Below are 16,026 nucleotides of genomic sequence, written 5' to 3'. Positions count from 1 at the left end.
AATTACTCCACAGAAAAAGCAATTAATTGATTAAAAGGACTTAAACATTACAAGAACAACTTAGACATTACTACAAAAATGCTACATTTAATTTAGCATGATTTTTGTTGGACTAATATCAACTGTTCCAAATGCTAATATAGAAACATGACCTTATTTTCTGACCAAAATATAAACCACAAATTAAGTCCATACATTCTTCAAATCCAAGCAGAACCCTGAATTCCAATGTTTTCCTCCTATATATCAACGGATTTTTCTCAGAGGAACATTTGAAACACACAAATGCTTTACATTTTTAAAAAAATATTTACTGACTAATAACAAATACTGTCCCTCTATAGACATTTTGCATTAAGTGCCTATACTAGTTCTATGAAATAGAACTATTTTTATCAGTAATTTCATAAAATGTAACATAATAATTTCAATTTTAAAAATGAATGGGCAAAAATCATTAAAAAAATAATACTTTTATCTTTGACTTTCCTCACTACTTATTTTTCTTGTTTTAAATGCATCCTGAAGTACTGTTTAAAAACTCAGTCTGTGGATAGCTTGTAAGAAGTACTGAGTGTGATGACTAACTTGACACAGTAGGTTAAAAAACAATATTCATAAAATGGATAATGTTGGATTTAATAAAACAGTGGAGAAGGCAGGGCAGCATAGAAAAACCAAGTGTTCTGTACTTGATGGTTAAGGCATGAGATGTGCAGATGACATCACACAACCATTCCGATGAGTGAAGACACAAACCCAACCCCACAGCATCCACACGCCCATCGGGAAGAGTGAAGACACAAACCCAACCCCACAGCATCCACACGCCCATCGGGAAGAGTGAAGACACAAACCCAACCCCACAGCATCCACGAGCCCATCGGGAAGAGTGAAGACACAAACCCAACCCCACAGCATCCACGAGCCCATCGGGAAGAGTGAAGACACAAACCCAACCCCACAGCATCCACGAGCCCATCGGAAAGAGTGAAGACACAAACCCAACCCCACAGCATCCACGCTTCCATTCAGCAAGCAATCACAAGGATACCGTGTCAAGGATAATTGGAATAATCCTACAATTGTTTTGTCCAAACTTTGCAACTCACTAAGAGTAAGGACAGGTTGTTTTTTTTGTTTTTTTGGTTTTTCGAAACAGGGTTTCTCTGTGGCTTTGGAGGCTGTCCTGGAACTAGCTATTGTAGACCAGGCTGGCCTCGAACTCACAGAGATCCGCCTGCCTCTGCCTCCCGAGTGCTGGGATTAAAGGCGTGCGCCACCAACGCCCGGCGAGTAAGGACAGATTTAACATGCACTAAGTGGATTTCAGACACTCTCGTCCTCTACACATCAGCTCATGCTGTTCTAAGCTAGCTGCCTCCTTGACAGTGCCTCAACACTTGCTGTCGGAAATGCTCATTCCCACATCCACGGGGCTTTCTCTTTCACCTTAGCTCAGAAGCTTCCTTCACAAGATGGCCTCCTCAGTCAACCAATTTTAAAACGTACAGTCCTCTCTTAGTGCAACACTCACTATTCCTTTCCACTCTTTTTCTACCTAACGTATTAATAAACATCCTTGACATCATATTGGTTTACATTACAGTGTAAGTTCTAACAGACTAGGATTTCTGACTTCACTTAGTCTTATAGGCACACAGAGCAGTGCATGGCTATAAGCACTTAAGAGAAAGAGGATGCAGGATCAGAAATCTAATGTCATCCTCAGCTTTTAAATGGAAAATCTAAGCCAGCCTGTGCTACATGAGACTCTGTGTCATATAAATAAGTACTGGTTGCAGAAATTAAGAAGTGATTACAGACGTGTATAGTATTGTTATTAGAAAAAACTAGGAAACACCTCAAAATTCAAGCTCAGTTATATTCGAAAGGAAGGGAAGGCAAAATATTATGAAAGAACAAAAAAAAAAAGAGTATCAAAATACTAGGAAGTATACTTATACAAAAGAATGTTCCCCTTTACTCACTGTGATCATACATGTTACATACTACATTTGAATATAGCTATATTCATTTTTAATAAAGTAGTAAAGTATGTTGAATACTATTTAAAATAAAAGAGGACACAGATACAAAATTGAACTGTCTTAAATAAGAAAGGAAGGCAGAGGCAGGCGGATCTCTGTGAGTTTGAGGCCAGGCTGGACCGACAGCCTCCAAAACAATACAGAGAAACCCTGTCTCATAAAACCAAAAAAAAATTTTTAATAGAATAAAACAAAAATATGGGCTACAGAAATGTCTCAGTGGTTAGGAACATCCGCAGCTCTCGTAGAGGAACTGATTCCATTCCCTACACCCATATGCTGACTCACAACTATTTCAACTCCAGTTTCGGGGTATCCCCTGCCCTCTGACCTCAGTGGGCACAAGGAACACAGGCAAAAACACATACAAATGAGGCAAAATAAGTAATAAAATGTGTTACAAGCATTAGCAAAGATAGAGAGAAAAAGAACTGCATACATACTGTGATAAAGCAAACTAACGTGGCCAAAGGATAACAGTATTGAGACAGCTATGAATTGAGAATTACGACTAGCATATTATGATCCAGTAGCCCACTTAAGATACAGAATCAAAGAAAATGAAGTCAGCATACTAAAGAGATACCTCCACACCCTTATTTACTATGCCACTATTTATTTATAAATAACCAAAACACAGAAGCAGCCTAGAAATCTATTCACCAAATAAATGACATTTAAGTGATACATATATACAATGGGTATTACTCAGTAATAAAGTATGAAATTTCCAGGAAAACTGATGAAACTAGAAAACATTAAATAAAACATGCTGAACACACACAAGAAAAAAGAAAAACAAAACAAAAACAAGTACTGCATATTCACCCTCATAGGAGGAAGCCAAAAGATGATGGTACTACATAGTGGTTATTAAAGATTGAGAAGGGCGTGGCAAAGGGTTTCAAAAAAAAAAAAGAGGGGAGGACATTTAATTTCTAATACTTGCTACATGCATGTGTGAAAATATCATATTCAATCTCATTAATATGAATAATTAATATGTCAATAAATTTTGCTACAAGGAAATCACAGAATGAGGCAGCTGTGAGATTCTAAAAATTCATTTTATTTTTAGTTATGTGTCTGTCTATGTGGAGGTTATGTGCACATTGATGCAGTACTTCCAGAGGCCAGAAGAGGGCACAGGATCCCCTGGAGATGGATGTCATGCTGGGACTGAAACTAAGCCCTTTGAAAGAGCAACATGGCCCTTAATCCCCAAGACATCTCTATAGCCCCAGCTACAAGATTTTGTTCTTTTTTAACATTAAATCAGGCTTATATGACATAGTTAAGAAAGAAAGTGGTGACAACTTTAACAAGACAAGAAAAAATCAAAATTCAATAATTCAGTTAGAAGGGTCATGCAACTTTATGAAGAACTATGAGATTCTGCCTTTCATCTGCTGAGCCCTCTGACTCTTCCTGGTTCAATTACAATGCCACTAAAATTTAAGCATTAAAAAGGTAACAGATATTCGCAACAAAAGAAAGAGAAACCTACCTTAAAAGTCACGGTTGCCTTTGTGCAGTAAAACCCTACAGAAACAATGGGATCCTTCAGGGCGGGCACTTTCTGTGGGTGCATGGTTGAGGCAGGGTCATTCCCAAGGTAATCTTCCTCTCCATCATCGTAACTCACAATTGCAGGGACAAACGACCAGGCCCAGGACACCCATCCCTGCGGTTCCTCACAGCCCTGGGAGTACAGCTCTTGGCCTTTGTGCTGAGCAGGGTACTGCATGTCTATCCTCGCCTCATCTTCAGCACCTGCCAATCAAAGTCAGCTTTTTAACTGGGTAAAGAGCATTCAAACAGGAAAAATGCAACTACATAATTAGTTCCTTTTGTAATCCAATACATTCGCTCTAAGTATTTAAAATATCCAGGAGAATTTATCCTCCCAATTAGGAAACAAGAGAAAACATAAGAAATGAAGGTTTCTACACAAAAACAACTGTCAAACAATGAATGAAGGCCAGAATACTGAACTCTTCCATCACCCCCATCTTACTGCTGGAATGAATTCTAAGTCATATCCAAGAAAGCAGAAACCCAACCCAGGTTCAGGAGTCTCTCCTAGATGAGAAGCCAGTATAGCAGATCTAGGGAACTTAGGCTGACAATCGCTCTGCTCCCATCTAACAGACTTAACTAAAGCAAGCCTCAAACGAATCATTCCCAAGTGATGTCACTGTTGGAACACAAATATGTCTAGAACTTGGCAAGATAAAATTTATGATACATGTTATTAAGACAAATAAAAAAACACAATGAAACAGGTCCAGAAAAATAAAGACCACAGTGTTAGGAACAGGGCATTAAACAGCAGCATAAATAGAGAGAGGGTTTGTGTCCCAGAATGCTTAAACTGACATGGATCACAGAAGTCTCCTGCTGAACTTCCAGAGACAAAAGCATGGCAGATGAAGCTAAAAGAGATGAGATGCAAAAGGAAATTAAGGAGTTATTCAGGGAATAGGAGCTACATAAAATGAGACACAGAAAGAAAGGAAAATGTTAATAGGCGGGGCGAGCACAAAAGATCTCTGGCAAACAGGTCACCTAAAATAGACTGGAACTCTCTGAAGTAGAGAATAAGGAAAGATATAAAGAAATGTGGTCAAACTGTGTCTACATACACAGGAAAGCTGCAGATGTCCAGGCTTCGAGAACCCCGGGACAAGTCACACGAGACAGGACACCAGGGAGAACTCTGTGACAAGTCACACGAGACAGGACACCGGAGAGAACCCCAGGACAAGTCACACGAGACAGGACACCAGAGAGAACCCCAGGACAAGTCACACGAGACAGGACACCAGAGAGAACCCCAGGACAAGTCACACGAGACAGGACACCAGGGAAACCCCAGGACAAGTCACACGAGACAGGACACCAGGGAGAACCCCAGGACAAGTCACACGAGACAGGACACCAGAGAGAACCCTGTGACAAGTCACACAAGACAGGACACCAGGGAGTGTCCCATCAAGCTGCTCACAGCTTCCGGAGAGCTTTGCACATTTTTTCTAAGCATACGCCTACCAATACAACAGAAAACAAAACATCCTTGCTTTAAAAGAATGGAAAACCCAAATCAAGCTCCTTCAAAAGTAAACAGAAAAGCTGTCTGTTTTCTTCCTCTGGTAAGACACAAAGAGAAAAAAAAAATGAAAGCATAAAACCCTAGAAACTCTCTAAGGTCACAGGCAGTAGTATTGTTTTAAAATGTGTTGTACATACGTGTTGGTCTCATACATGTGGGAGCACATGTAATGTGTGTCTGGAGGCCCAAGGTTGGTATGAGGAGTCCTCCTCCATTGCTCTCCTTATTCACGGAGGCAGGCTCTCTGGGTTTACTGCTACAGAGCAGGCTGTCTGTCACAGCCAGTCTGGCTCCTGCTTACTCTGGAATCACAGGTGGTTTCCATGGCAGCAGGCATTTGTGTGGGTTATGAGGATACAACCTCGTGTTGATAAGCTTGCACAAGCTTTTACCATGTACCAACTTCCCTACCCCTGGCAACCGCAGTCACTAAAGAAAAGTGAGTACATTCTATCAGAACCTAAAACTTCTGCTCATGAACATCCATTAAAAATGAGGAGGCTGGGCTGACAAGATGCCCAGGGGGCAAAGAGGCTTGCACCACAGCCTGACCATCCTAGTCCCATCTGTGGAAACCACACGAAATGGAAGAAGAGAATCGACCACACAGAGCTCTACTCTGACCCCACATATGCACCCACACCCACACACATACACACAGACACACAATCATACATCACACACACACATACACCACACACACATTCATACGCCCCACACACACACAATCATACATCACACACATCCATACACCCCACACACACATACAACATACACACACCCATACACCCACACACACACAATCATACATCACACACACATTCATACGCCCCACACACACACAATCATACATCACAGACAACATACATCACACACAGACAACATACACACAGACACACAATCATACATCACACACATACACCACACACACACCCATACACCCATACACACACCATCATACATCACACACACAGACAACATACACACAGACACACACACAATCATACATCATACACATAGACACACATCACACACACAGACACACAATCACACGTCACACACACACCCATACACACACATACAACATACACACACAGACACACATCACATGCAACACAAACACACGTGACACACACAGAGTTTTAATTAAAAATGAATAAGAAAGTCACAGGCTGACAAAGAAAACTCACAAAATATGACTTGAATCCAGAACATATAAAAACACAAATTCATAGTAAGACAGAAAAGGCTTTAAAATGGGCCATATTTAACATGTATTTTAGAAGGATAAATAACTTACTGAAGATCAGTACCTATGAAAACACTCAAAATATCTACTCATAAAAATTATGCAAATTAAAGCATGAGCTGTGACAACATCATCTTCAGAATGGTGACAAACTCAACACATTTTGGCTTCAGCAGATGCTGTCGGACATGGAGTGATTGAACTGTCACTACTGACAGACTTCAGTTTGCTCTACCTTTAAAGCTGTAAGCAGTGAAACGCAGTAGGTAGTTCTAAGTTTCTGTTGTACTGACCTGCAATGTTTGCTAAGGCATCCTTACTGTGACAGGCAGGGTCCTCGGTGTCACCATCCTTCAGATTGCCTATTTCCCCATAGTAGAGAGCAATGCCAAGCTGCATTATTCGGATAAACATGGGCAGCTGCTGGTCTGTGATAGAAAGTTTCAAACTCTCTACTAAAGTGTGAATCTGTGTTTGGAGGGGGAAAAAAAGCATTATCAAAAAGATGTTTTAAATTAAGCAGACCGGCCAAGCCATGGTGGCGCTTGACTTTAGTGCCAGCACTCGGAAGGCAGAGGCCGGTGGATCTCTGTGAGTTTGAGGCCAGCCTCCAAAAAGCTACACAGGGAAACCCTGTCTCTAAACAACCCCCCCCCAAAAAAGCAGACCAATTTCAGGTCCTAAAATGAGATGTAATATAGAAACAACAATGTCTCAAGGGTTACCAGTAATTAAACCAAAATAATATTTACTCCAAGCTTTAGGAATTAAAAAATATTTATTGTGATGAATATACTGTAGAAGACAGTTGGACTAAGACAAATACTGTAGAAACAGAGGTAATAACCAGAAGATACATTTATACTAGAGTTCTAGATTATTCTAGAGAGAAATTATATCACCAAATAACCAAAGAATATAACAGTATTTCCACCCTTCATCCTTCTTTTTAAAAAAATGGTCAAATGGAAGAATGTTAAGTTTCATGATGTCAGTTTAGTAGAATGTCAATCATTCTTTTCAAGTTTATTAACCATAGGCATCCTAAAACCATATGCTAAAACAGGGTAAAGGCTCACATTATAAATATGTAAGCATGGGAATAATTAAAGTGCTGTTGTCAAATATATACAGTCAAGTAACTATGTTCAGGGAGTTTTTCAGACAACCTTTAAAGATATTAAAACATGACACAAAATGTATAACATGAATCAATTATAAGAAAAAATAAGATTAATACCAATTAGGACATAGTATTCAAAGTTCTCCTTAAAAACAAAGACAACTATGAAATACAAACACAGCTAAACAATAATGGTTTCCTGCTGTCATATAAACATGAGGGGGAACTAGCTATACAATAAAGTTCTTTGAGGTTTACTGAGAATAACTGGTACTTGAGTGCCTATGAGACATGAAAAAGAAGCCACAGTCATCACCCTACAGGAAATCAAGGCATTCGAACAACTTGCCATGGAGAAAGATGCACATAGGGCGGGGGTGGAGGGCAGAAGTTTCAAATGCTGTCACAGGCTCTTTAACGGCTTCCTAAGAACCACGCTCTGAGTAACTGACAAATGGACAAGGGAACGAGTGGGGAAGAAGAGTCTAAGTTTGCTGCTAACCCAGGCTGGCTGGCTCCGGTCGTGCTATGCAGCCCACCCAGGCCTTGAACTTGCCATCCTGCTTCCTTCCTGCCTTGGGAATTACAGAATGCTGGGATTGCAGGGGCACGTGCACCACCACAGCCGGCCCAGGTCTCTCTCTTGACGTCTGTCGCAATGAGACCATCTTTGGGTTCCTGCTCCTTATTCCTCCCATGCCTGACCATGAGCCACGGCAGCTTGTGCCTTGCCACGCCTTGAGGTGAGTGAGTGCACTGTGGCAATGGCAGACCAAAAGCTGGCTTGGAAAATAATCGAGAGAAAGGAAGACTATCATTAATACATACACCAAGAGCTGACTAAAATCGACCTATAAAGATTTCACACCAGAAAAATGGACCAAGAACCTGCATGGGTATCTCACAGTGGAATACCCAGTGAATTACTCACTTCATAATCCTAAAACAATGCCAGTTTAGCTGCCATTCCATGCCTAACAAGTTGGAAATGTTTTTAAACATGTCAGGCCAACAAGAGTGTAATATGAACAGTCCCCTGAACAGTAATAGCTATAGGTCCTAGCTAAATCTCTCAGGAGATAATTGTCCAGTATAGGTTTATAAGGCTTAAAAAAATTAAACACATTAATAAGATATTTGCACTTACGAAACTATAGAAACTTTTCCTGAGGAATTAATCATGCATGGCTAAATGTTTATATCCAAACTTCATTCTTTAAGAAAAAAAAAGTAAATTCCAAAAATAGGTAAAATCAAATTATGTTCCATATGATCTATTTCATGACACAATCTCTAAAACACGTTTCACACAAAATACAGAAAATTTTAACAGCCTACACAAAACAGGAATGGATTCAAAATCTACTGAAGCCTATGAAAACGTTCCACAAAATTACAAAATAAAAATGATTAACAAGGAAAAACTGTCTTCAGGTGGTTGTTAAGCTTAGCCTCAGCTGTGTAATAAAAGTCTCTAGAACCAAAACAATGGACCTAACTCAGAATGGCAAACTTCATATCACAGTAATTCTAATGAAAAGATCAAAAATGATTTCACTGGAGTCTGCCTGATAGTGTCTGATGTGTGGCCTTCCTTCTAGTTATTTTTTGTTTTCATCTAATTCAGCTAAATGCTATAATGAACAGATAATCTTGCACTAATGATCAAGATTATTTTATATATACTAAAGCTATTTTCTAATGATGAGTAAAACTAAGAGGAGTAGAGAGGGGAAATCATAATCAGGTATATTATATGAGAAAAAAACGTATTTTGTTTTTTTATCTTTCTCTATTTTTTTAATTTAAATTAGAATAAAGCTTCTTTTACATGTCTATCCCAGATCCTTCTCCCTCCCATCCTCCCCTGCCCCACTGGCCCCCTATCCCATCCCCTTTCTGCTCCCCAGGGAGGGTGAGGCCTTCCATGGAGGATCTTCAAAATCTGTCATATAAATTGGGTCAGGGCCTAGGCCCTCCCCTGTGTGTCTAGACTGAGAGAGTATCCCTCTATGTGGAATGGGATCTCAAAGTCCATTCGTATGCTAGGGATAAATACTGATCCGCTACCAGAGGCCCCATAGATTGCCCAGGCCTCCTCACTGACACCCATGCTCAGAGGGTCCGTATCAGTCCTACGCTGGTTTTCAATAGAAGGGAAAATAACAACAGTTACCATCTAATGATGAGAGAGAGAGAAAGGGAGAGGAGTGAGTTTTATGGGTGTGTTCTCAGAAATATAATCCATAGTATTCCACCAGCTTAAGCAGCGCCTCCTGTTGGAGGTTGGAATAGCCATAAACCAGGAGTCAAGTCACTCAGCACTCTTTCCCAAGGGTCAATATTAATTTATGACATAACATCAACCTAATCATGTATCTGGGCCCTGGATTCCACATCCAGAAAAACAGGAATACTAAAACATATGTTCAAGCTGAGAATTCCAGGGTTCTTGGAAGTCAGTTTTTAAAGATCCAATAAAACATGTTTATATTTTTTAAAGTGCTTTACTAAAATACAATATTAAAAAAAATAAAATCTAATTTTTAGACAGTCATAGTCATAAAATGTGATAATGTTCAGAAAACTAGTGGGTAATAAAACATGATGTACGCTTACATACATACTACATACACTGAAACATACACCAACTTAGAAAAAACTGATCTTTACATGCATCAAAAGACATACCCTGGAAAACTCCAGTACTCTCTAAAACTTTATTTACGTACTGAAACTAACTATGGGTAAAAAGCCAATACTTGCCCTAGCACGGCAGCTCATGGGGGCTCATCACACAAGAAGGTAAGACACTAATTTAGGTTCAGCCTGGGACACACAAAGAATTCTATGATGGCCTAGGCGAGTTAGATCCAGTTTCAACAGCAGCAGCAGCAAAAACCTTTGAGCCAATTAACTTGAGTATTTGGTTGAGTAATCATTCAAGCCTTATAAAACAGCTTAAGGCACATGGATCAGGGGAGTGTCAGCCTACAATCCCAGAGCCAGTGAGTCTAGGAAACAGGGAGGTTCCCAAGAGATATGCATTATACCCCAGAGAAGTGGAATAAGGCAAGATTTCCTGAGCCGATAGGGAACATTGCGGGAGGGAAGAGGGAACCAGGAAAAAGAGAGGGGGATAAGAGGAGGGTAGAAGAAGACATGGGGGAGCAGGAAGGTTGAATTGGGGTAAGAATAGAGGAGACCAGGATGAGAGATACCAGAATAGTTGGAGTCATTATAGCTTTGAGGAGAGAGCTGACACTAGTGAGATTTCCAGAGATCTACAAGGATAACACCAACTGGAAAACTAATAGTGGAGAGACTACATTAATAGTCCCTACCTGATGATAAGGTTGATTACTACCTTATATGACATCCTATAACCTTCATCCAGTGACTGATGGAAGCAGAGACAGATACTCACAGCTAAACACTGAATTGACCCCCTGGAACCCAGTGACAGAGATGGAGAAGTAATGGGCAAAGGGGTCAAGACCATGCTGGTGAAACCCACAAAGATAGCTGACTGAACATGGGGGAACACTTGAACCCCAGACTGATGGCTAAGAGGTCAACAGGGGACTGATCCAGACTCCATGAATGTAGTGTCAGTGAGGAGGCCTCAGAAATCTCCAGGGCCTTAGGCAGTAGATTAGTGTCCACCATGGCATACTAATAAACTCTGGGAGCCCATTCCACATGGAGGGATGCTCTCTCAGCCTGGACACATGGGGAAGGGCCTAGGTCCTGCCCCTGATGCGGAAGTCCTATGTATATGTCAATAAATCACTGTTGGCCAATAGGGAAGCAAGATAGGTGGGACTAGGAGTCCAGGAGAACTATGGGTAGGAGAAACACAGGAAGTCAAGATTAACCACCATGGGGTAGGAAGCCCGGAAACTTCTCCGGTAAGAGAAATACTTAGATTAACAATTATGGGATAAATACTTAAGTCAGAGCTAGCCAGTAAGAAACAAGCAAGGCCAACAGCTTCATAATTAATACAGCCTCCTGTGTGTTTAGTTGGGACTGATGTGGCTCTGGAACCAGGCTGGCGGGAAGGCTTCTCTTTACAAATGGTTGTCAGTAGAGGGATTGAATTTCCACGTAGAATGACAAAAGCTTTAAAGGAATTTTAGAAACAAAAGAACGGAAAAAAGCATGGGTTCTTGGTAGCAGCATTTTCCTCAGATGGGCTCTGTTTTGCTAGCGACAAGCAGAGTAACACGGCTTGCTTAAGGGAGTCTTCCTGATTCAGCATAAAAAAAAAAAAACCAAAGTTCTTTTAAGAGGCTCTGCTAACAATTAAAAGGTGTGTATGTACAGCTGGAAGTGGCAGTGACCACATCTCCAAGCCGGCAGCTTTTGCTGGATGTCAGACTGATCCAGTGAGCTGGAGTCATGCTTACACCTGCCATCTTGGAAAAACCTCTAAAGGTTTACAGTGTTTAAAAATATATGTAGGATTGAGAGAGAAAAAAAAACGGCAAAGTGGTAAATAAGTAGAGAAGCCGGCTGTGGTGGCACATGCCAGTAGGATTGCTGCAGAGGCAGAGGCAGGTGGAGTTCCAAAGAGAAACTCTGTCTCAGAGAAAAATAAATAAAAGTAAAAGAAATAGAGTAATAATAAAAAAAAATAAGCCACGTAAAGATGGACAATACACAGAGAGTCTGGATACTGTATACTACTGTGTTTTTCAGTTTTTTGATTGCTCAGGAAGAAACAACTACTAAAGTACACTTGATTATAAATGCTGTTGAATTAATTCAACTTGTATCTTTTGAAAATGCCTTGACTTCAAAATTTAAGAATAAGGATATGTTACTTTGGAAAAGAGTTTTTATTTATGTTTCTACAGAAAATGAAAAGCTGAGGATTCCTTCCAGGCTTCTGTGGTTTGATGAACCAAGACCCCCGGAAGCAATGGCCCAAGTGATTCAACATCTAAAACAGCTAAGATGATGCAGCCTTATAGACCCGGAAAATAAGGACTTATACAGGTTTCTGAGTTTTGTCAGATCCCCATGGTATAAACAGCACCCCCTTCCAGCATGAAGCAGTTTGGAATGAGCGCCTTCCTAATTCCCATCTTGTTTATAAATCTTTGTTTTCATTTGAATGGGGTTGTTTATAATTGGTTAATGATCACAACCAATCTCTTTTTAAAGGAAAAAGGAGACTATGGTATGGAAATGAATACTTTGTATTGGTATGTTTTTTCATTTATTGAGACAAATTCAAGGTCATTTTTGTGATATGTATATTTCTGCTCTTGATTAAGTATTGTGCTTAAACTGTTCTTTTAAAATGTAATGCATAATTAAATACAGACTATAGATAGTTACTTATAATAGTCAGAATTTATAGTTAGGTAAGTTAGGTTTTCTAGATATACAGAGATATATTTGAGATATATAGATAGACAGTATTCAAACCTTTCAAAGACTTTCAGAAAATGGCATTTAAAATGGTTTAGGGTTTTTCTTGACAATGAGAAATGTCTGCTCCTGGCAGCACCAATTACATCTGAGAGGAAGATGGGCATCGAAGAAACTCGTTATGGAGTTTGCTTTCAACACGGCAAGATTAGCCATTTGGGCAAGAAACTGCTCTTGCCTAGACTGCTTGACTGTTGCTGTATAAACTGGACATGCAGGACCCACAGAAAGTGACTGCTGAACTCAAATATTCATTCAGGGTTCCTGCTTCATGACAGAGTCTACGAAACTTTCTGCAGGACACAGAGAAATGACTGACAGACTGCCAATGCAGATGGACAGTTTGAAATTTCCTGCTTTGCTGAGAAATCTTCTGGACACACTGTGGCCTATGGGCTGAAGATGGATGCCCCAACGTTACAGAGGAACTTCAGGTGACTGTCCAGGCAGTAAGATGTCTCTGTCAATCCTAGTGTTTATGTATTTTCCTTCTGTGGTCTTTGATAGAGTTGAAGGCAGATAGTTATAATTATAGTTTTCCTTAGTTATGATAAAAGATAAGCTACATATAGAACTTTGGACTCACAAGGATGGGATGGATATTTTCTTTAAATCTTGCTAAATGTTGATAGACAAAATATTGTAACTGTGTTCTTACTTGATAACTGTTCTGTTATATACAATTTGACTATGTTAAAGTTAAGACCTCTCTTTTTGTTTAGACAGAAAAGAGAAGATGATGAGGAAGTCCTATGTATATGTCAATAAAGCACTGTTGGCCAATAGGGAAGCAAGATAGGTGGGACTAGGAGTCCAGGAGAACTATGGGTAGGAGAAACACAGGAAGTCAAGATGTAACCACCATGGGGTAGGAAGCCCGGAAACTTCTCCGGTAAGAGAAATACTTAGATTAACAATTATGGGATAAATACTTAAGTCAGAGCTAGCCAGTAAGAAACAAGCAAGGCCAACAGCTTTATAATTAATATAGCCTCCTGTGTGTTTATTTGGAACTGATGTGGCTCTGGAACCAGGCTGGCGGGAAGGCTTCTCTTTACATGCCCCGGATGAAATGACAGACTCTGGAGATCCCCCCAAGGAGGGCCTCAGCCTCCCTGGGGAACGATGTGGGGATTGGGTGGGGGTGATAGGGGGCTGGTGGAGGGAGAAGGGGGGAGCTGGGACTGATATTTGAAGCATGCATGTTTCTAATTTAAATAAAGCCATTAAAAATAAAATTAAATTTAAAAAAAAAAACAGCTGAAGGCAAATGACTAGTTGTCACATGATGCCAGGCAAATGGTAAGGACTAAAACACAGATGACTGCTGTCCTAAATTCCTGAGTGGCCCTACAGTTCAACAGCAGGGTCTTGCACTACTTTTCTATAAGGCATCCTCAGTACTTAAATAAGGACTAATGATAGATAACAAGACTGGAAAGGAAATTTGTACTTCCAGAAAAGGTTGCCTCCAAAATAACCCTACCAGAACACATTATACAAAAAGTTAAAAATATAAAAACTAGTGTATTAAACTTTTCATATACACAAATAGCACATATATTGATGAAGTTCATTTTTCCTGGGTTATTTTCATTATAATCATCATGCACAAGAGCCAATAAAGAAAATAAAGATATATAACAAGCTACTAGAAAAAGAAATACTCACTTTAATGATAGATGGCATCTTGGAGTTCAGGTTGTCATACGTAAAATGGAGGCGAGTTCTGAAAGAGCACTTGTATAGTAGCGGGTCCTGGTAAAACTCGATTTTCCCACTAGCGTTCCTTTTATCAAGACAAACTGTACAGTCAGAAAAGTTGATGGCTTTCCTCAGCACCAGATCAGTTGCTTAAAAACAAAAAAAGAGAAAACCACTATGAGCAAAAAGGAAAATCAGAATATGGATCCGACGTATGCAAAATTTATGAAATCAGAACCTCCCCTGACCAACGAGCAGTGCGGATGTCACCCTGTCTACTTGTACAGCGTGAGCAGAGTTAGGGAAATGACAGCTACCACATTCATCACTGTATAGCTCCTTACGATAAGCCAAAGAACGAGGTAGGTCACAGCCACAATCTTCAGGACAATCAAGAACCCCAAACGCTCCTATGAAAGTTTGTAAAGCAATATACTTGTTTGCTTTCATTAGAAAGAACTGAAAATGCAAAGGAAAAGTAAGTTTTGTGGTTATAACCCGTTGCATCACAACTGAAACAACCATATGATAGGTAAAAGACAATAAAAATTTTAAATTTTCAGAAACAATCTCATGGTTTCTTAAAGTGCTATTAACCTCCAGTAATCACATACTAACTTTTGTATACATGCACTTTTCCCACACCAGATGCATGAAGTTTATATTACAGTTACCACAAAGTCCACCCCAAAAAAGGTTAAGAAATGAATGCAACTTTATCATTTACAGAGAAGTGTGCACTAACACTATTTTCTTGATAGCTCCTCACCAGAAATATCCATGAACGCACGATCCCACAGCTCATCCACAGTATAGCACTCAGCAGAAGTGATGTTGACAGAAAGGACAATGTCGTCTTCAACGTATTTTAATATGAGATTATTTATAACAATGTTTACATTGTTTACAACGCGTCTAATCAGACTCTGCACGTATCCTACAATGTAAGTAAAAGGCTCAGTTAGCTGTAGTCTACCAACAAATACTCTGGAAATGCTACTAAACTTAATGTGTATAAAAGGTGAATATTGTTTTAGGATATTCTGTAAACAGGAAACTAAAGTTTAAATAAACCAGACAAGCAGACAGCCCAACATACACTTTTACTAAAAGACGCTATAAGGAAGCATGAGCACATATAATAAACCAGAGAGCATATTTAATGATGTTACACTAGACGCCATACAATGGCCATTGTATTTGACACACACTTTGTCTGGTTTCTGCCTGTTTTATGAACAGTTGGTATGGTGTCCCATACCTGTATTCCCAGCTATTCTAGAGTGGAAAGCCTTGTCTGATCCCCAGCAAAGGAACAGAAAAGGGGAGAGAAAAAGTAACAACA

The 16,026-nt window shown here is 39.8% G+C and overlaps 1 protein-coding gene across 6 annotated transcripts in view; it reads right to left on the bottom strand.

The window, feature by feature from the left end:
• Vps13b (vacuolar protein sorting 13 homolog B) overlaps positions 1 to 16,026 on the bottom strand; it is a 431,910-nt gene that overhangs the window by 395,156 nt on the left and 20,728 nt on the right. For all 6 annotated transcript variants that reach the window (XM_040730366.1, XM_040730368.1, XM_040730367.1 and 3 more), the window contains exons 4-7: positions 15,451 to 15,618; positions 14,649 to 14,830; positions 6,706 to 6,880; positions 3,559 to 3,824 (exon numbers count right to left, since the gene is read on the bottom strand). In XM_040730366.1, the coding sequence (XP_040586300.1) occupies positions 3,559 to 3,824; positions 6,706 to 6,880; positions 14,649 to 14,830; positions 15,451 to 15,618 (791 nt within the window). The remainder of the gene's footprint in view (positions 1 to 3,558; positions 3,825 to 6,705; positions 6,881 to 14,648; positions 14,831 to 15,450; positions 15,619 to 16,026) is intronic.

This window comes from Mesocricetus auratus, unplaced genomic scaffold (assembly GCF_017639785.1).
Source record: "Mesocricetus auratus isolate SY011 unplaced genomic scaffold, BCM_Maur_2.0 Super-Scaffold_100023, whole genome shotgun sequence".
Lineage (NCBI taxonomy): Eukaryota > Metazoa > Chordata > Mammalia > Rodentia > Cricetidae > Mesocricetus > Mesocricetus auratus.
The sequence above is the reverse complement of the archived record's forward strand: the minus strand, read 5'-3'. Positions and strand labels throughout refer to the sequence as shown.